Raw genomic sequence first — 20920 nt, 5'->3', positions numbered from 1 at the left:
TGGACGGAGGCTGGTCCCAGCCGGGAACGACCTTCAGCTCCACAGCATCGGGCAAGCCGTGGTGCTCCTGACAGCCGCCGGCAGTGCTAGGCGGCCGCGTTCCCTACCGGCTTGACCGCGGCCAGGGCGCCGCGCTCCCTACCAGGCTGACCACGGAGGCGCGGACAGAGGTACCTGCTCGAGATCGATATGGATTCCGCGATCTGCGTTGAGTGGTGCCTGGATCCACTGAAAGAGGATACTGGGGGAGCTAGAAGATGGAACCGAACCTGAGGAACACCCGATCAACTCCATGGCTGGGCTGCTGTCGTCTGCCGCATCCCACCACCGTACAACGGCATCTCCATCCCGTTGTTCGCTGTAGCCTGCTAGTCACTCGACGGGAGCAGGGACGCCGCGGGTCGGAGGAGCGGGTCCACGCCGCTGCAAGGGGCCGTCGTGGCTGCGAGTCGGGCCGCACCGCAGCCAGGGCCCGCCTCTGCCGGGGAGCCGAGCGCGCGTGGGGGAAGGGGCCGACGCCGCCGGTCGGGGAAAGGGAGGATTAGCGCCGTCGTGGATCGGGGAAGGAGCGGGGCCACGCCACCGTGGGTCGGGGAAGGGGCGAGGCTGCGCGCCGCCGGTAGGGGAGGGGTAGCCGTCGCACCGTTGGGAGATGGAGAGGTAGAGGAGGAGAAGGTGGGCGGGGGAGGGGTGGCCGCCGACGCCGGAGAAACGACCGACAGCTGCAGCGGTGATAGGCTCATGGAGCTCGTTGGGGCTAGGGCTGCAGGGGGAAAGAGGGAGGAGGAGAGGAGGGGGAGGCCGGCGGCGGAGGGACCGGTGGAGCTCATCTGGCTAGGTCTGGAGGTCGAACTCATCTTGGAGCCGCGTGCCTATGCGGCTAAGAAATGGAGATGGGGATGGGATGAGAACCGGAAGCGAGGCCGGGATGGGGCCAGGGTGCTGCATGAACGCACTTGCACACACAAATCGACAAGTGATGCATGCATGCAAAGCGAGTACAGGTCCACCAGCATGCATGTACGTGTTAGGCACCGGCCATGCATGCCGACCTGCAGACCATCAGACACACACCTGCTTCACTGGCCGGTTGTGACGCGTCTCATCTGAGCCGTGGAATTTTGATCTAACGCACAAAATAAAAAGAACCTACGTGGATACGCTGGAAGGCCGCCGATTCGGCGTGCCTTCATATCTTTAATGTGATGCAGATGGGTAGCTCCACCAGATGAACCATGGACTGGACTGATAATTAAAACGGGTAATACTGAGGAGAAACCTTCAAAAACTTGCACAATAATCACGCTAGGCAATGGGAAAAGGACAAGATTGTTGGAAAGACAATTGGTTAAACGAGAAAGCTCCCATAGACATCGCTCCAACGTGCTTCAGGCTGGCATGGCGCAAAAATCAATCTGTCGAGCGCCTTAGCATTGTAGGGATGACGCTGGATGCGTGGACTTGGCTGAATGAACACGGAGGAACAGTTCCACCAGTTTATTGATATTTGGAGCCAGCTGCAGAGAACTCAATTACACAAAGATGAGGACACCATTTCCTGGCGCTTTGAATCTTAAGGGAGATGTTCAGCAAATTCAGCATACAACGTGTAGTTTATTTGTCTTTTCATATTAGAATTGGGACAAGGTATGAAAAGTAAAAGTGGAGCCAAAGTGTCATTTCTTCGTTCGTCCATTGCTCCAATCAAAACTGCCGACGGTTGATCAAATCATCAAATGGGGAGGACAAACATACCAATTTCAAATTATGTCACTGTAGACAAGAAACTCAATTACACATGATGGCCAACTGGCAACTGTAGTTATGCCAAAAGGTTATGGCAATAGGTGGGGCTCTCATACATTGAACAAGGTTTGTCAATTACCAGGACAAACATCAAAGAATGGTGGACTCAGATTATCAAAACACAAGGGCAAGGGAAAGATGTGCAGCGAGCAAGTCTAATAACCTACACTGCTTGGAATTTATGGAAGGAAAGATGTAGGCGAGTCTTTGGCAACAAGGTGCGCACTACAGAGGAAGTGTTCCACGAGATCACCAATGATGTACAGAAGCTCGGTCTAGCGCACCAGGAGTTCCAGTAGCTTTTCACTAGATCATATAATTTTTTTCTTTCTTTGCTTCTTTCCTTTTCATTGTAAATATTCAGACTATGCTTCCTACTTAATGAAAATGCTGCGCACCTGCAAGTTATGTTCAAATAAAAAGGAACTTGGAAGTCTGATATGATGGAACGCATGCTCGGTCGAAGACATATGTAAGCCTCCAACCCCTAACTTCAAGCTTAAAACATAGTACTCTCTCTGTCATGTAATATAGTGTATTCTATGAATTTTAAGACAAATTAAGAGAACATAAAAGACGCGTGTACCCTCATTTTATTTCCTAAGCAGACGCTATCATCAACATGATTAATGGTGATTGGTTGATAAATGAAAAGTATTTAATGCAAAACTGATTTTGTCCTCTAGAATGCATCATATTTGAGGATAAATTTTGAATGCTAGAATGCACTATATTACAGGACGGATCTGCTAAGGCCTTTCCGGAGAACTAGCAGACCTTCCGAAACCACGTCACGCCCTCTAGGTGTTAGGGCATCCACGAGATCTACAATGACGAGTTTATACTAATGATATCTCTATTCCAAATTAAACATTTTTTTAAAGGAACAAGCGAAGGGCGGGCCTGGTGCAAGCGGTAGAGTCTTATCGCCTGTGACCGAAAGGTCCTGGGTTCGAATCGCGGTCTCCTCGCATTGCACAGGCGAGGGTAAAGCTTACCACTGACACCCTTCCCAAAATCCCACACAGAGCGGGAGTTCTTTGCACTTGGTATGCCCTTTTTTTAAAAGGAACAAGCATGAGAGTCGTTGATTATATTAAAAGTAAGATGAATTCAGATTGGATAAAACGAGAAAATTATAACACAGCAACGGGACCATGAAGGGTCGAGCAAGAATAACAAACAAAAACAATGACAAAACTAACAACTAAATTAAATCCAGATTGAAACATCAACATTGTTGAGGACATGCAGCCTTCGGATATGGCCACTGATTATAAGGTGAGTTTATTCCTATATTTGCATAATGATAAAACCAAGAATTAGTTGCTACCTAGTATTGGTATTTCAAATGTACTTAGGAACAACGCTGATGATGATGGAGCATGAGACCGATTTCAAGGTGCAAATCCATCAAAGTTGAACATTCAGTTCGCCGATAGCCCGACATTGTTGCATTACGAAGGTCATAACTATTTCATACTTAGTGCGATTGAGGCAAATGAGTACACGATGGAAAGCTTACTTGATAAGTTTTCAAATGGGTCTAGTTTGACCTCAAACTATTCCTTTGGGGAGGACATCCAAGGGCTTCCTTTGTATGTTCTCCATATCCTTAGAGCTTGCCCCAACTTGGGCCAGGGTCACAGGCCCATGATGACGACGTTGTCCTCGGATGAAACTGAAACTTGTCATGATGGCTTGGAAGCCTTGCCGCCGTGATCTTGAGGTGAAATCTGAAATATAGCAACTTCCTTTAATTTTAGATTTCACAATTAATGATTTTAGGTTTCACAAAATACTACCTCCATACTAAAAACATTGCATTCTAGGTGCATCCTTGGTTAACGTGCTTAAAGTTGGACCAAATATATAAGTAAAAATATTAATGTCTATAATATTAAATATATATTATAAAAGTATTTCACATGATAAATATTAGTATTTTTATATAAATTTAGTCAAATTTGTCATACTGAAACATGACACTGTTTAAAATTGTATCCTTTTTGACACAGAAGGAGTAATAACTACTTCCTTTGTCCTAAAATAAGTGTCGTTGTGCGATTTATGCTGGTCGAACTTTATTAAATTTGCTAGTTTTATAAAAATATTAACATTTGTATCTCCAAATAAACTTATTTATTATGAAAATATTCAATGATTTACATAATGATATTAATTATATAATATAAATATTGATATTACATATGTTTGGTCAAAGTTGAGGGCATGTTTGGTTCATGCCGAAGTTTGCCACGCCAAATCTTAGGCAAACTGACTGCCATGAAAAGTGTGTCTAGCAAATCAAAGTCATATTTGTGATAAAGTTTGGTAAGAAAATAAGTATATAACATGCGAGATATGGTGATATAAAAGTGGAGCACACTATAATTATGGCAGGAACCGAACATATAATTATGAAAGTGTAGCACATTATAGTTTTAGGTTTTTTTTTATAGGAATTACTTCCTCTGTCCCTAAATAATTGTCATTTTCGCTTCCCGAGAAACAACTTTAACTAAATATATATATATAGTAATATTTATAATATATATATAATTAATATCATTAGATAGATCGTTAAATCTATTTTTATAATAAATTTATTTAGAGATATAAATACTGTAAATATTTTTTATAAATCAAATCAAATTAATTGCACGAAAATAAAAAAATGGCAGTTATTTAAGGCGTGTTTGGACCACGCCAGACCCTGCAGCACATGTGACGCCTTAGATTTGGCAACCGTTTGATTGCCGTAGTTGAGGCGCGCCACATCCGCATCTCGCCAACGCCATGCAAGCCATTTTCCACACCAAACGTCGCCAAAAATCTGGCGAGGGATTTCCTCGCCGAGCATTTGGCGCGGCCCCAACCTCGCTGCGGAGTATGTATGCGCCATCAAACAGGCCTCTATGGACGGAGGGAGTAGACAGTAGACTAAAAAAAGATTCAGTCTATTCGGCTGGGCTATATCATATACGTATTATTGTTGGCTAATTTAGTATGAGAGGAAAATACTATTTTATCTAAAAAAATACTATCGTTTACGACCCAGCTAATTATTTCTCGGTTCAGCTACCGCTGAGCTCTGGCCGCAGCAGTAGCTGCAGCTGTTCCGGCACAGCACAGACGCACAGTAACTGAAAAGACAAGTCACGAAGGGCTCTTCAACAGTGTCGACTCTGCTCTTGGCTCCAATGACGCCATCTAAAATACAAGATTCATTTGTTCTTTGGGTAACGCTACAGGCAAAAAGTTCAATACCTATTCAATATCTTCTCCAACAACAAGACCTAAAAGAGAATCCTTTCTGTAAATAAATTTCCAGGAGAGAGGATACTCATATTTGGATTGTGTCTCTCAGGCACCTCAAAATAGGTCTTCCGTATAGGTAGTCTGTTGGAGGCTGATTTTGGATCTCTTGCTACTCATTTTGGGTTTGGGACAGTCTTAAAGGCGGATTTTTTTTTAAATTTTAACACTTTTTTATAACTAATTTTAAATCTAACACTGCAAGTTTTTTTTAAACTAACACTTTTGGCCACGCCTAATGCCCTAGCGTGGCCAAATGCCTGTGCGTGCCATGCATGGTGGCGCGGCAGAGGTATGACGCGGCGACGACCGGTTTCGGTGACAGGTGATGTGGCAGCTCTTGCCGCGCCATCATCCTTGGCGCGGTATTGCCATACCCTGATCCGTGGCGCGGCAGAGCCGAATAAATACCACGTCCAGTCCCGCCTGCCTGAACAGCAAGCCCGCCTGGCCGCCGCGCCCGCCGCCCGGTCGGCGGTACCTGAACGGTTTAATCCGAACGCGTCGCGTCGATAGTGGGAGTTATTCTAAGTATTGCTTGACGTAAAATCAATATTATATTTATTTCTATCTTTTGTTGAATTTTTTTCACGACCGAATAGAGAATTTGATAAGTCAATGATTTGTTTTCTGTCTTTCATAATACGGTTAATCACCAATTTAACTAATCGATTATGAAAAATTGCCACCGGCGTTGAGATACGCCGGGACTGCCGGTTCCCGAAGTAGGTGGTACTTAATCATGCCGGCAGTGCTGCCGCGACACAAAGAAATGAATATGAAATAGATAAATAAAGTCCTTGCGCAAGTTGACAAGCTGCCACATAACATTTTTATTATTTTGATATAAGTTTGACATAACATAACCAAATAACCATGTAAGTTTCGGACGCCAATATTCGTTTGACCTAACAAACTAAGACTCAGGAGTGTCAGGATTCCTCGGACGCCTCTGTCTCTTCGGATTTGTTGGCAACACATTGGGAGTGTAGCCAACGTCGGTACGGTCACGTCAACGGTGCGTATGGCTCGTACTCTGCAAGTATATGATACGCATAATTACTTATAATTCTTTATGATCGTTAGTTCATGGAGCCTGCGTATTTAAATAAACTATCTTTGATAGTACCTGCGAGGCTCCTTGAGTACCAAGCGGGGCACCACCTAGCTGAGACATGCCGATCTCGTGCTGCGGCCAATCGTCCTACTGGTCGTGCTGTCTGCGGAAGCCCAGGGGGTCGTCATCGTCGTCGTCCTCGTCGTCCTCGGTTGCAGGGTCCTTCCCAGCGCTATGATGTGGTGGTGTACGCACCGTGAAAGTGGCACCCGACCGCGCCGAAGTCATCGGCTGAGAAGAGCCAGCTGGTGTCCTCAAAGAGGCTGAAGACGTGCCACCCGACCGCGCCGGGAGTGGCGGTTCCTCATAAGGAGTGTCCCTGCAGCTCAGCTTCTGAGCTAGCTTCCTGCAGCTCTTCTTCACATTCTGCATAAATAGACGTTAAAGTTAGTGCATTACTCAAATGCATATACACTAAAGAAATATTTTTGGAACGGACAAGTTTATGTTACCTCCACAAAAGCCACGAGAACGTCTGGCCCCTGACCTCTAGACTCGTGAAGCCGGAACGCTGCTTCGTTGGACAGCCTTGACAATTGTGTCATCTAGGTACAGAAATGTGGTTGGACAGTTTTAGTACACATACTTAATATCAAAAGGATAACAAATTGTACCATTCAAGTATATTACCACATATCTTTGAAGCGGGGCTCTCTCCAGCTATGTGTCCTCCCTAGTGGTAACGTCGTACACATCTTCGATGACATCTTCCTCCGAGTCCTCGTCAATCGCCACATCAGTGTACGGGGGCTTGATATGTGTCCTCGTAGACTTGTGAAGCCACCGCATGTACTCGTCGAAGGTGTGCTGGTTGTGTGGAGGACCCGCATGGACCAGATGTCGTACCCTATTCTGCCACAAATGGATGCACGAGCTGTGTGTCACGCGTCAATCATTGGTCTTGTACATCTTCCTGCGGTCATACCTGTAATAAAACGATGTTAGTTGTACCACACACCTCTAGATTATAGTATTGTTATTAATCGATAACGCACCCATGCAATTCTTGGTTGGTGGAGTAAAACGGTGGTGGGCAGCCTGTCATTCTCCTAAACTGTCTGTAGACCCGGATGGGCAAGTAAATCTCGATCACATGGAAGAAAATAAGAGGGACGTCGCAGCGATACTCGTCTGACTCGTCCCTAGCGACAGGACTAAGATAGTCTTGGAACTCCGGAGAATCCCAAGAACACCAATGCACCTAAAATTTCATAATTGAGTTAGGTTGTGATATAGTGTACATCGAACAAGACACAGGTATGATAGTAAAGAGAGCGTAACCTGGTGCTGTGTTAGGACATCGAGACCGTTCGTGTACTCCCTGTACTTGCGCCTTGCATTCCCTCTAACTAACTCTGCTTCTGTCTAGATATACAGAGCTGTAGGGAGTGTATCATGCCCGTTCTATCGCTGCATTGAACACGATAATGAATTAGCCATTAATAATGAATTCATATGTAACTGTCTCTAAGAATATAGTGAACCGAAGTACTTACAGGTAAACCATTATTAAGGGGGCTCCCAATAGGCCATCGTTCCCAACACCACACCTAAAGTAGGTACGAGCAACCCTCAAGGTTCGCATATCCTGAGGTGCAACGGCAGGCAACGCATAGCTGTCGATACATCTATGCCAGGACTGCGTTGCCCTAGCTATACGTCGCTATGTTCTCCCACGGCTGTCGTAGTATTCAAGGAACATCCAGCTGATCGTGTTGTCCGAGGCGTCTGAGAAGAGGAAAGCACCAAGAAAGTGCTAGAGCCACACACGAGCGAACCTGTCGATCAGAGCCTACTCAGCATGTGGGTCCAAGTAATCAAAGCGCTCCGTGATCCAGGACGACGAAACCCCAGAACTTTTTCTGAAATTGACCAAAGAAAATGAGACCCCATGGCTGCAGAAAAGCAATGCAAGTATTAAATAGGCTTAAATTACTCACTTATTTTTCTTAGAAGCATCGTCGTCCAGTGGAAAAAAACCAGTAAACTGAGCCAACAGCTCCCTTTAGTGATCGTTGTTAACTATCCCTATCACTGGAAGTCCCCCAACCGAAGACCTAAAATAGCCTTCACGTCCTGCAACGTCAAGGTCATCTCGCCACAAGGTAGGTGGAACATGTGGGTCTCAGGCCTGCACCTGTTATAAGAATAGAATGACTGTTAGTTGTCTCAAATTTATTAGAAGAAAGTTTATATACAAAGAATGCACTCGCACCTGTCTATAGCTGCAGTAAGCAGTGCTGGGTCAAGAGGCGGAAGACTGTGGTTAACAACACAGACAAGCTCGAGGAAGCCGGCACGCCGTATGTACGGCGCATAATGCTCGTCCCACTGGTGCGCCCTGGTGTGTGTGTGGGGCCTCAAAGGAGGCAAGGACACCTCTGCATCATTGTCACTCAAGATATGTGCTCGGTGCTGGTCGTCGTACTCCACCTCAAGAATGGGGTACAATGGATGCTGCGTGGGAGGAGCCATTCTATTACAAATTGATAAACAAAGCGTTAGAGTATTCAAATTAACATGAGTAAGTTCACAAACAAATCACTAACCTAACTATCCTAAATCTCTAAACCTAAAATCTAACTATACTAGATAATAAATACATAATCAATCCCTAAAATACCTAAACCCTTTTGGGTTTAGAGTAAACTAGTATCTATACCCAAAATCCCTAACTAAATAACCAACTATAAGCTAAATAATAAATACATAAACAATCCCTAAACCCAAAATCCTAACTATACTAGAACACACAACCTCAAACCTACGTAAATCACGAACAAATTCACTAACGTAACTATCATAAATCACTAACTATCATAAATCAATACCAATCATAAAACCCTAACTATCCTAAATTACTAACTATCCTAAATCACTAATTATCCTAAATCAATAATAATAAAAAAAAATATAAAATAAACCCTAACTATCCTAAATTACTGACTATCCTAAATCACTAATTATCCTAAATCAATAATAATAAAAAAAATATGAAATCAACCCTAACTATCCTAAATTACTGACTATCCTAAATCACTAATTATTCTAAATCAATAATAATAAAAAAATGAAATCCACCCTAACTATCCTAGATTACTAACTATCCTAAATTACTAATTATCCTAAATCAATAATAAGTAAAAAAAATATGAAATCGAGAGGAGGTACCTTAGGAGCGGGCGGCCTTGACGCGCCGGCGTTCGTGGCGCAGCCAGCGCGGGCGCTGCGCAGCGGGAGTGGCCGGGCACGCCGTGGTCGGGCGGGCGAGGCCGGGCGGGCGCGGGCGCGGCGTGGCCGGGCAGGCGCTGGCGCCGGGCGCTACGAGACGGCTGGCGGTGCTGGCGGAGTGCGGGCGCTGGCGGCAGGCGGGCGAGCAGGTGCGTGCGGGCGGCCGGCCACGCGGTATTTATTCGGCTCTGCCGCGCCAAGATCGATGGCGCGGCAAGAGCTGCCACGTCACCTATCACCGAAACCGGTTGTCGCCACGTCAGACCTCTGCCACGCCACCATGCATGGCGCGGCACAGGCATTTGGCCGTACCAGGGCAATAGGCGCGGCCAAAAGTGTTAGTTTTAAAAAAAAACTTACAGTGTTATATTTAAAATTAGTTATAAAAAGTGTTAAAATTAAAAAAAAAAATCTAAAGGCGCAGGTTCTCGCTCGGTCGCTCTGCCCACAAGAACGAAGCAAAACCTTAGTACGAATCAACAGAACATCGTTTTTCTATCGAGGATCAAGGTATCTATCGCCACCGTCCGCCCTCCTCCTCCCTCTAATGCCTGTCAAAGCCGTCCCCTTTCGCATGATTAATCTGGGTCCAAATCTGCCTCCGCAGAAGAGCAAGAATCCCCCATCTCGCAGTCCCCGTCCCCAATCCCCTCACCGTTGCTTGCTGACGATGCGTCGATTCTGTTTTGTCTGACAGGTGCTCCGATCGATGGCATCCCTCCCCATCAAGCCTCTGGACGGCGCCGGCGGCTACCTGCGGTGGAAGGAATCGTTGCTCCTCCGCGTGCACACCCTCGGCGTCGCCCACGTGCTCTTCGAGGCCTGTCCCGCCGGCGCCGGCGCCGGCCACGAGGCCGCCACCGCCAAGAAGTGGGCGCGCGACGACGCGGTGTGCCGCGGCCACATCCTCTGCACGCTTTCCGACCGACTGCTGCCGGACTACGCCCGCTTCGCCACGGCCGCCGAGCTGTGGCGCGCGCTGGCGACGTGGAGGTGCCGTCCTACTGGAGGGGCAGGTTCGATGAGTTCCGCTTCGACAGAAGCACCGGAGATGTCTTCCTGGAGCAGCTCGCGCACGCGGAGGCTCTGGGCGCCGCCGCAGAGCTCAGCGATGGCGCCGTTGCCTTCGGGCTGCGTAGAAAGATCCCGGCGACGATTAGCTTGGCCGTCACCCGTGGCAAGGAGTTGGAGTCTATCTGGGAGGTCGCTCGGAGCGTCGTGTCGGACGGCGTGGATCCTTGGAACCAGTACCGCGGCAGCGACGACGACGACGACGACGGTCCAAAACCTGAGCAGAACACGAGTAGCAGGAAGCGTGCCATGTCTGAACACGTTGCCAGGCGCAGGGCTTGACCATGGGCTTGACCACGCTAGCTGTGGTCCTGTGGATGTCAAGAGCAGTGAAAAATGGTTACCCACTCCCAGTCTTTAGATGATGTTAGTGTTTGTATTCTGTAATCTAGATGCTAGACTGAATTGTGCCTGCTAAATGCCCGCTGACGCTATGCTATAATGCACGTCCGCTTGAGATGCTATCAAGCATTTTCAGGCATGTTTAGTCAAGAGTCAAGACCAGCTAGGAAGCTATGAACTTGCGAGAAAACACTGCAAGGATGATCCTATGAATGGACGGAATATATGCTATTTTGTTCCTAATTCATGTAGAATAGGGTACGAAGCGGCGATGACTAAGATTAAACCAGAGGAGATGCTGTCTTGGTAACTTTGTGTTGAACTCACAAATGATGCTAAGTTTGCATAACATTGCATCATGCAGCACTCTTTCTGGGGAGATCTAACTATTTGCCACTCTTACGGTGGCTGCCTCTCCGTTTGCCAACTTTATCGTGTCAATTACAAAATTGCCCGAGAAAACAGTAACCAGACTAATATTTTGTCATTTTTCGCTGACGTGTCATGCCAGATCAGCGCGCCAGCGTGGAAGTTAACGCCTCCGTCTCTGCTGACCAATGGCGCCCGTAACTGTTCGTCAGCTCCCTCTCGTCCTGCTAATGGATGGACGCGGCTACCTCGGGGCTCCCGGCGGGGCACGAGCGGGGTTCTTGGGGATGGCCGCGAACGCCGGCGGCGAGTCGGTGGCGTTGGGAGGGTTCGAGAGCGACGACGGGATGGAGCACGCCTGCTTCAGCGACGGCCCGCACAGGTTCGGGTTGCCCTCGTACGCCGCTGCCGGCTGCACGGCGAACGGGCCGTCCTGTGGGATCGCGCCGGTGAAGTTGTTCCGCGACAGGTCCACCGTCGCGTTCGCTGGGACGAGCGCGGCCAGCTCGGTCGGCACCGCGCCAGCGAGCTTGTTCGACGAAACATTGAGCAGGCGGAGCCGTGCCCCCCCCCCCCCCCCCGAAGTCCGACGGGAGGGAGCCGTTGAAGCCGTTGCCGCTGAGGTCAACGAGCTCCAACGTCCCGAGGCCCCCGATGGGGAGCTCATCGGCGAAGCGGTTGCTGGCGAGCCCCAGCACGACGAGGCAGGGCAGCCTGCACAACGCGGCGGGGAGGCGGCCCGTGAGCGCGTTGCTCGAGAGGTTGAGCTCCTGGAGACCGCGCGCGTAGGCCGCCGCCCCCGTGTCCGGGAGCTCGCCGGAGATGGCGTTGCCCGCGAGCGAGAGCACGCGGAGCTCGGTGGCATTGAGCAGCGTGGCCGGTAGGCCGCCGCTGAGGCTGTTCCCGGAGAGGTCGAGGTGGCGCAGGTGCTCGACACGGCCGAGGTCTGGCGGCAGCGTCCCCGCGAGCTGCGTGTTGGGGAGCACGAGGTTGATGACCCGCGACACCGTGGTCGCCGCCAGTGACGCGCCGAGCCCGCCCGCCGCGGCGGCGGCGGCGTTCGGCGCGGGCGCGGGAGCGGAGTTGCCGTTGCCATTGTCGTCGGCGGAGGCGGAGGTCACGTTGACCGCCGCCGGTCCGGCGTTGGGCTGCGGGAAGCCGTTGCAGACGACACCGTTCCAGGCGCATGGTGCGGCGTCGCTGTAGGTCCAGCCGGCCAGCGTGCCCAGCGGGTCCGCGGTGACCGCGTTCTTGAAGGCCATGAGCAGCACCCCGTCGGCATTGAGCCCGCTCGCACAGCGAGGCGAGAAGCAGCAGCAGCAGCCACCCCACCGCACCCGCCGCAGCTCCGCCGCCGCCCCTCCTCCGGCCATCCATTGCCGCTGCGGCGAGCGAGCTTCCTAGACGGCCAGCGGCGGCGCCAACATGTCCATCCTCGATCCTCCTCCTAGGCCGCTAGCTTCCTTGGCTGCACAGCACAGCAAGTGTTGACCGACCCGCTCCGGCCGGCTTCCTTGGTAGCTCAGCGCCCTCCCCTCGCGGTCAGGGCTCAGGAGGAGCAGCAGCAGGTCGAGAGGCGGTGCGAGCAGTGCGAGGTTGGCAATGGCATGTGAGGCTGGCATGAGAGGCGGTTCAGCGCTCGCGCCCGCGCCGGAGGCGAAGCGGAGCAGGACGAGGAGGAGAAGCGGAGCAGGACGAGGGGGAGCTGACGAACAGTTGCGGGCGCCGTTGGTCAGCGGAGACGGAGGTGTTAACTTCCACGCTGGCGCGCTGATCTGGCATGACACGTCAGCGAAAATGGCAAAATATTAGTCTGGTTACTGTTTTCTCGGGCAATTTTGTAATTGACACGATAAAGTTGGCAAACGGAGAGGCAACCACCGTAAGAGTGGCAAATAGTTAGATCTCCCCTCTTTCTGTGGCCGTTTGTTCTGCTCACAATGATTGTTATATCATCTTCCGGCTACATTGATCCATCCTCCATTCCTGCTATTGTAAAAATGTGTTGGAATTTCTGCTGGTGAGTTGGATTGCTGCAGGACACGATCAGCTGTTTGCGGTCTGTGTCTGTGTTGTCACAACCGATTTGAAGTTTGTGCTTGTTATTTTGGGCCTCAGAATTCCTACTGTCAGAAGTTAATGTTCGCTTGAGCTTATTCAGCACTACTTATCAGTCGAGACCAACACTTTCACAGTTCTGCTGCAACAAATAATGGATTCTCAGTCATCAGGTAAACTTTCCATCCACTGGCATTACACGGCTCATCACATGACTGCTTACAAAATTTAGAAAGAAAAAAAAAAAAAGAGAAGAAAATTGTACAACATGCACACACTGTCATCCAAAATCGCAAATTGTGGCACATGAAGCTTGATATTGCATAAAAACTGCCACCTCAATGATTTCATGCTGGCAATAAAGCGTTGCGAAGGCAGGCATCGCAGATCATGACAGCCTTCGTTCTACAGTCCACTTAGAAGTGGATCGCTCAAACTAATTTATACCTTGTAAGGACCAAAAAGATTTGGTCGTTAATCAGGTTCTGTCACTCTGTCAGGTCATACGAAGGTTAGGCACTGCACTGTACTAGTAATGGCCACCAATCGCTGACATTGTACGGTTAGTCAAATATACGAGTCCTGCTGGATTGTATTCTTATTCTCTACTCAATAGAAAGGAGTGCGATCTCGTTTTCCAGTCAATCTCCGGCTCTTTGGGGACGGTGATGGTTCTTTACCATAGACACCCGACCTCATCTCTGCACAACAAATTCAAAAGTGAAACTAAGCAAAGAAAAGAAAAAATGTCAACGTAGGCAGAGCAGAATTCATTGAAATGCAGATCAGTGAAACTTTTTATTCACCTCGCTCTCTTTTAAGTTCCTGGTCTAACTCTTCCTTCCACTTCCTTTGTATTTCCGAAAAGCTGAAGCTGTCAAAAATAGTTTTTAACTGTTAGAATATATGCTGTCTAATACCTCAGGAGCAAAATACCCCGTTAAATAAGTGAGGGAGCTTTTCTGCTATAAAAATTGAATTGCTGAGTTCTATCTATATTTTCTGCACGAGCATATTTGCAAAGGAATTTAATCTTTCACACTATAAGCAATGTGCTTTGCTCAAACCTTGGATTGTCTTCAGTATCATCATGGACCTGGCCATCAAGTTTGTTGAGTTCAGGTGAAGCTATTTCTCTCAAGACAGGACTTCTCTCCACACTGCTTCTTGAGAAGCGCCTTGTGCAACTCTTGGGACTGGCATTTTTCAGATTAACACAAATTGGCTCTAAAGCTGCACCACCCACCATCTTTATTGCTCGAGGGGGTAACTGGGGATTAGTTATATTGCTTGCTCGGCAAACATCACTACCTCCTTGAGAAACTCCAGCATTCACTGTGTTGTAGAACTCATATAAAGGTGTCTGTAATTTCTTTAGATCTGTGGCCTGTTAAGAATGAAACGCTTATTAAATGAATTACTGTTTACTAGTAATAATAAAAGGGCTGGAAATGCAATGCCACAAATATAATAAACACCTTTTCCTCCAGAAATTCCTTTATTTTTGATTCTGTAAATTCATCGTCCTCTTCACAGCTTCCCTCGCAAGGGAAAGTAAAGTCATTTTCAGACATCTGACTTTCTGCGAGTTTGGCTAATCCACCAAACTCCCTTGACTCGATAAATTGTTGCTCTGGGCTTATGTCAAGTTTGCTTTCCCATTCATCGGGTTCAGACATAGGATTGAAGCTCTGGAATTGGCAGAAACATCACTCAGCTGTAAGGACACCACTTAGGCGATTTAAAATTTAGCAGTGACACTAGCCAAAAGTAAAGCCTCAAGTGAAAATTTAGAATAGCAAGACTAAGCACATGTTCTCTTACAGATCCAACCATTGGGACATCATCTTTGTCAGCAAACTCACAAATGTCATCATCATTGCATTGCAGATCCCATAATGGCTTGGTGTCTGATGACTTGTAAGAATTCAGATTGCGTAGCTTGCCGGGGCGACTCAAGTCCCTATTGAAAAGTTGAAGTTGCTCAGTATAAAACTGAAAGCAGACAGTCTACCAAGTTCAAGAATACATATTACACAAGGAATCACTTACGAGTCAACAGTAGGCACTACATAAGAAGGAAGCTCGTTTTTGGAGGTTTCCTGTGAGTACTTAGTTGTTTAGATTGCTATTTTAGGTCAAAGAAGTGAGAAAAGAGAATGAAATTAGTTCTGATAATCAAACCTTGGGTGCAGCATGATTAAGCTGACAAAAATCTTCCAATACTCCTGTAACAAATGGGTGCTGCAAAAATATTTTTAAGGTGTTGCTCTTCTCAAAGTATAATACTGTGAAATGCCACTGTCATTAGTGCAGGAAATCTATTGTGCAATACCTGCAACAAGTCTGGTGCAACAGATCTCATTTCTGGTTCCCTGAAATAAGATAGTGAATGTGCTTGAGAGTGGAATCATTTATGAGTGGAGTCTTTTATGATTTACAATTTCAAAAAATGGGAAAACTATACTGATTTGTCTGGGCCATAAATTTACCAATGATCTCTAAAGATGTCATGTATCAAGTATCAACAGATGTTGATTGGACAACACATCATTACCTCACAGATAACAAAATCGGTGCTAGACCTAGAATCCAATGGTCTTATTCTATATGCTCTCCATTCTTTAAAAAAAATTGTGTTTGTACATGTGCATACTTGTTAAGAAAAAGCTAGAGATCATCACATGCTTCATTGAAATTGTGCCCAGCTTTAATCTTAGTCACCAATGAATAGAGAATTAAGTCTTGTGGTGAAATGAAGGTTTAGTAAATGATCTAGAGACACTTTACAAAGATGCATCCATGCCTCTCCTCGAAACCCTATGACAACAAGTGAAAAAGAACACCTTTTTCGCATTCAAGAGATCAAAGTATGTAACAAAAAAGAAGTGAAACACACAAATACTTAAAAAGAGTTTGCAGCACAAGAATACCCCATGCTGAGCAAACCAGGCAATGTAAAGATGGAAACTGTCACAAGGGCAAATCAGTGTGATAATAAAACTGTAGTATATTCCATTCTCAGATATTGATGCATTTAACTTCTGCAAATCTAATATACAACATTAACTAGTTTTTACTATCATGCAAAACAACTATGCAAATAAATCTACTATGTCCTTTTCAGATGTCATCCTAGACAGTGGGTATATTGTTTAGTTTACATTATGCAAATGGAAATCTAGTATTGTACCTTTGGTTTAAAAGTGTGTTTGTGATAATTTCAACAAAGGTGTGTAATTTTTTGTAAGTTACTTTTTGAATATTTCGGTAATCAAATTTCAAAAGGCGGACACAAAAACCAAAGTTATGAGTTATGGTAGTAGCTTTATCTCCATATATAATTGCAAACATAACTGATCAGCTAAAGTATATCACCAATAAGTTATAAAACAAGCACTGCAACAAAAGGCTTCTTATGTTTATTTACAAAGATTGTATAAGCTGGCAGTAGACATTCCTGAGTATAACAAGTTTCAATATTCGACTACATGTCAAAGCAGTTGGTATTGCATTTTCGTTTATGATAAGGAATACAGCACTAGTTATCATTTATCGAGACAGAGGTATAAAGCATCAGAATTGTACTTTTGTAAGCATTTTAACAGAAAATCCTTGGCTTCTGTAGAGAGATGTTCTGGTATCGGTGGGTGTGATTTTGTTGTCCCAACATAATAAAGAAGAGAAACCTGGAAATATTTAGTGAAGGTTAAGAATAATCGATGTCTACAGCTTCCATGAGATAAACAGATTCTGCAAATTACCTCTTGATATTCGTGGCTCCATGGGGGTTTGCCTGTTGCCATTTCAATTACCGTGCACCCAACACTCCAGATATCAGCAGAACTGCACCAATGGATAATAAGTATTAATTTAAAGGATAACAAAGTTTGAAGCAACAGAAACTGTCCTATCTACTGCAAACCATAAGCCACATATACTCATGCAACTAATTTTGAGCAACAAATTAACATGAAAACTTAGAGAACATATGCACAGGACTTTTCCATTAAGTAAATGAACTACAAATGTGGTTCAATTACACAGAGAAAATCAAAATTAGCTAAATAGATGGGCGGCAGTGCAGAGAGCTCCCGCTCTGTGCGGGGTCTGGGGAAGGGTGTCAGTGGCAAGCCTTACCCTCACCTGTGCAATGCGAGGAGACCGCGACTCGAACCCGGGACCTTCCGGTCACAGGCGGTAAGACTCTACCGCTTGCACCAGGCCCGCTTACACAGAGAAAATCAAAATTAGCTAAATAGATGAATGCAATATATTTTATTATGGAAACACAATGCAGTTACCGAGCCCTTAGTTCACAGAGATCATATGTTATTCTTAATTCTTAAAACAATACCCACAGATGAGGTGCAAAATTGCTTTTTCTAATACACGTTGATGAAGACAGAAGAGATTCATGGGCTTACCAATTGTGACCGCTTCCAACAATGACTTCTGGTGCCATCCAATATGGGGTACCTTTCATCGTCTTGGCAGCAGTTGCAGTTGCCTAGCAGAAGACAAGCATGGAAATACAGTTGTATTGAAGGATAAAGCACATGATATATGATAGACGGATGACCGAGGGTAAAAGGTCATGAATGAATGATTAACATAAAAGCAAGAGACAGGAAAATGTTTCTGTTTTCACCCTTTTAGATGCCTCACATGGTTTTATGTCTTTGTGACAGGTTGTACTACAATTTCGTTTTGTCATTTTATTGGAGCATAAAACATTGATAAACTATATGCAAGTTTGAAACTTAGGACATTTTTAAATAGTGTTAAATTTAGACCCGCCACATCGTAGAGTGGCTTCAAATGACAAAATTAAACAATGTAAGGCACATTTGGAAATTAACTGATGTGTCTACTTACCAACTTTTCTACTTGCTTAGATGCTCCAAAATCTGCTAACTTAATGCAACCTTTGTTATCAACAAGTATATTTGCGCCCTGGAATATGACAAAATAACAAGTTACATCATCAAAAGCAATTATGGACACACAATTTGTATAACAGGAGAAATTTTCTTGCCTTTATATCCCTGTGTATGATTCCATTGCGATGCAAATATTCCAGTCCATGCAAAAGCTGTTTAGTATATTTCCTGATGACCTGATAAAGAAATAAACTGAATCAAAACATACTCTTCACTGGTCCACTCATCAAAGTAACAGTACATGCAGAATATGTAATACTTACAGCCTCCGGGAATGATCCAAGCCTCCCAAGTAGTGACTGGATCGAGCCTCCAGGAACAAATTCCAGCAGAATATTTAGTGTGTTTTCCTCCCGCGCCGTCCCAATATACCTCTGATCAAACAACACCGCATAGATCAAAAACCGCAGCTAAAAGAAAGGCCAACAATGTTAAATGGCAATGTGCTTACAACAATATTAGGGTGGGAGAGGTTCTTAAGCATCTTCACTTCGTCCTCGAGCTCCCTTACATGTGCCTAGTCAAAAAGACCCCCGTATAAGCATTTTAGAGTGGAATATGTAAATAGTTAAATCGAATTTGAACAAATGGGCAAAAGATAAAAGTCAAAGCATTGAGAGCAAAAGTACTCACCTGGGCCTTCTCTCTTGTCGCGTTGCTGCTTCCAATCAGAACCTGCCACGGACAAAACAACACGAGGTCCATCAAATCGCCCAAAAAGTTTCCTCGGTTCAAAAGTCCTAGCTTCGAGATGGAAGCCTACCGACCTGCTTGACAGCGAGGAGCTCGCCGGAGTCGAGGTCCATGCCGAGGTACACCTGCCCGAACGCGCCACTCCCGATGAGGTCGCCCTTCCGCCACCGGATCGGCGGGTTCTCCTCTCCTCCGCCGCTTCCTTCTCCCCCTACCCTGCCACATCCGTCGGAGGCCGAGGCCGCGGCCACGAGCGGGGGCGGCGACGGCAGGAGGCGGCGCGTGGGCGAGGCGCCCTTGGCCGCCATGCCGAGCAACCCCATCCCTCGCGACCTGCGTAGGCGGTTGCTGATCCGCTCCCTGAGGCCCCCAGCACCGCCCGCCGCGGCAGACGAGGAGGAGAGAGAGGGGGAGGGCTCGTCGACGGCAGCGGCGCCCGCGCGGAAGGAGATGGAGCGGCGCACGGAGTCGAACAGCTCGTGGAACCCGCCGCCGCCTGCATCGTCGCGCCGCATGGTGTGCCCCGCCGTCGGCGGCGACGAGCGGGGTGGGTTTGGGGGATCGGATCGAGTGGAGGATTGGGGATTCGGCGGAGATTCCTCTTTGCTCCGTCGCTTCTCTGCGCTGTGCCGCTGTGGCTCGGGGATTTTGAAAATCTTGGGGCGGGGGACTTGGGGTTGGACGGAAATGACCGTCCCGACTCCCGACTCCCGACTCGACCGTTGGGACGGGACTAGGGACGCACGGGGATTTGGGTTTGCGGACATAGTGGGCTTAAAGGCTTTGCTTAGGTGGCCCAAATCTCAAAATGGACCCAAATAGTCCATGAATGGCATACCACATTCATAAGCACACACCACACAGACCACGAGATTTTTTTCCCCAGATAATGGAAGAATATCCAGTTTCATTGAATCGGACTAAATTTATTGGGTAATTATACAACACAATCACTTATAGAATTTAACCAGTCCTCAAGATAATCCTAAGACAAAAGTAATGAAAATTATCACTGCCGGAGAGTACCACCGATGAAAAAGCCAAAGCAATAAACTTTCGTCCACATTCCTCATCAACCTCCCCGTTAGCCTCACGTAGGTCTAGATATCGAGCTAGCTCGGCTTGGCTCGTTAATATTATGAGTTTAGAGGGGTAGTTTGGCTTGGCTCGGCTCGGCTCGGCTCGTTACCAGGTTCAAGCTGGCTTGTTTAGCTCGTTGAGCTACTAAAAAATAGAACACACATGTTTATAATGTTTATGCTACATTAATTCCAGAAGGTGGCGTCCACTATTATGCAACCATACATGATTAATACATATCAGGTTCATCAAAAGTATCAACCATGCAACATAGCTGGTTCATCCATGATCATGCAGTTACAGCATACTAACTAGTTACTTGCCACCACAAACTTAGAAAAGTCCACAGATTCAATGTCAGTATCATCATCTTCTCCCTGAAAACAAGTCATAAAATCAACATTTAAATACCACAATAATTATAAAATTAAAATTCATATGAAACAGCTGAAAATAAAGATTACATACCAATAAAATAGGTATACATTTCTAGGTCAGCATCATCATCTTCTGAATTCATGGTCGTGGGCTGATAGGCCTTAGCTCATGAGCAGCTCGCGAGCTGGCTCGTTAAAATAGCGAGCCAGACTTCCAACTCAACTCATGAAAAAAGTTAAAACGAGCCGAGTCGAGCCGAGCTGAGCCGGTCACGAGTTGAGCCAAGACGCGAGTATTTTATCCAGCCCTAGCCTCATGTTTGCTTGGAGGTGTCTTCCTCGTACTTGTTGCATTAACAGTTAACGGTTTGGGTTGAAAGGTTGGAACTGGAATTGATTTAGGCTGACAAAGACAGAGGGAGGCTCTTGACACACACACACACACTCGCGCTCCCCGCTTTGATTATTTCAGCCCAATTGGCCCAGGAAGGCCTCACAGGTATGCTGTTTTTTTC

General features: G+C 46.6%; 3 protein-coding genes and 1 pseudogene across 3 annotated transcripts; 1 reads left to right on the top strand and 3 right to left on the bottom strand.

Annotated features, from left to right (window-relative positions):
- Positions 1–368: 368 nt before the first annotated feature.
- LOC136469756 (proline-rich receptor-like protein kinase PERK8) lies at positions 369–830 on the bottom strand. The gene has a single exon (XM_066467827.1). It carries the CDS (start codon positions 828–830, stop codon positions 369–371), a length of 462 nt encoding a protein of 153 aa, XP_066323924.1.
- A 9141-nt stretch (positions 831–9971) lies between these two features.
- On the top strand, positions 9972–11057 carry LOC136473331 (uncharacterized; annotated as a pseudogene).
- Positions 11058–11498: 441 nt separating this feature from the next.
- Positions 11499–12627, bottom strand: LOC136469755 (receptor protein kinase-like protein At4g34220). Its single transcript, XM_066467826.1, has 2 exons — positions 11884–12627; positions 11499–11783 (listed from the first exon to the last, which is right to left on the bottom strand). The coding sequence occupies exons 1-2, from the start codon at positions 12625–12627 to the stop codon at positions 11499–11501; spliced, it is 1029 nt and encodes a 342-aa protein (XP_066323923.1).
- Positions 12628–13520: 893 nt separating this feature from the next.
- On the bottom strand, positions 13521–19568 carry LOC136473330 (mitogen-activated protein kinase kinase kinase NPK1-like). The gene is made up of 17 exons (XM_066470990.1): positions 19023–19568; positions 18889–18930; positions 18707–18772; positions 18519–18629; positions 18351–18431; positions 18191–18268; positions 17740–17822; positions 17077–17158; positions 16901–17001; positions 15648–15687; positions 15497–15556; positions 15365–15414; positions 15137–15275; positions 14791–15003; positions 14380–14699; positions 14119–14186; positions 13521–14013 (listed from the first exon to the last, which is right to left on the bottom strand). Exons 1-17 carry the CDS (start codon positions 19461–19463, stop codon positions 13922–13924), a joined length of 2067 nt encoding a protein of 688 aa, XP_066327087.1. The 5' UTR covers positions 19464–19568; the 3' UTR covers positions 13521–13921.
- Positions 19569–20920: the final 1352 nt, after the last annotated feature.

The sequence above is a fragment of the Miscanthus floridulus genome, chromosome 8 (assembly GCF_019320115.1).
Source record: "Miscanthus floridulus cultivar M001 chromosome 8, ASM1932011v1, whole genome shotgun sequence".
Classification (NCBI taxonomy): Eukaryota; Viridiplantae; Streptophyta; class Magnoliopsida; order Poales; family Poaceae; genus Miscanthus; species Miscanthus floridulus.
Note: the sequence above shows the minus strand (reverse complement) of the source record. Positions and strands in the feature narration are given on the sequence as shown.

Excerpts from the sequence above, each read along its gene's own strand:
- LOC136469756 (XM_066467827.1), bottom strand. The coding sequence starts at position 830 with ATGAGCTCCACCGGTCCCTCCGCCGCCGGCCTCCCCCTCCTCTCCTCC.
- LOC136469755 (XM_066467826.1), bottom strand. The coding sequence starts at position 12,627 with ATGGCCGGAGGAGGGGCGGCGGCGGAGCTGCGGCGGGTGCGGTGGGGT. Across the intron at positions 11,784-11,883 it reads GCCTCGGGACGTTGGAGCTC|CTCGCTGGCGCGGTGCCGAC; the intron begins GTTGACCTCAGC and ends TCGTCGAACAAG.
- LOC136473330 (XM_066470990.1), bottom strand. The coding sequence starts at position 19,463 with ATGCGGCGCGACGATGCAGGCGGCGGCGGGTTCCACGAGCTGTTCGAC. Across the intron at positions 17,159-17,739 it reads GTTGGAAGCGGTCACAATTG|TTCTGCTGATATCTGGAGTG; the intron begins GTAAGCCCATGA and ends CCATTGGTGCAG. Across the intron at positions 15,276-15,364 it reads GTAGTGCCTACTGTTGACTC|GGACTTGAGTCGCCCCGGCA; the intron begins GTAAGTGATTCC and ends ACTTTTCAATAG.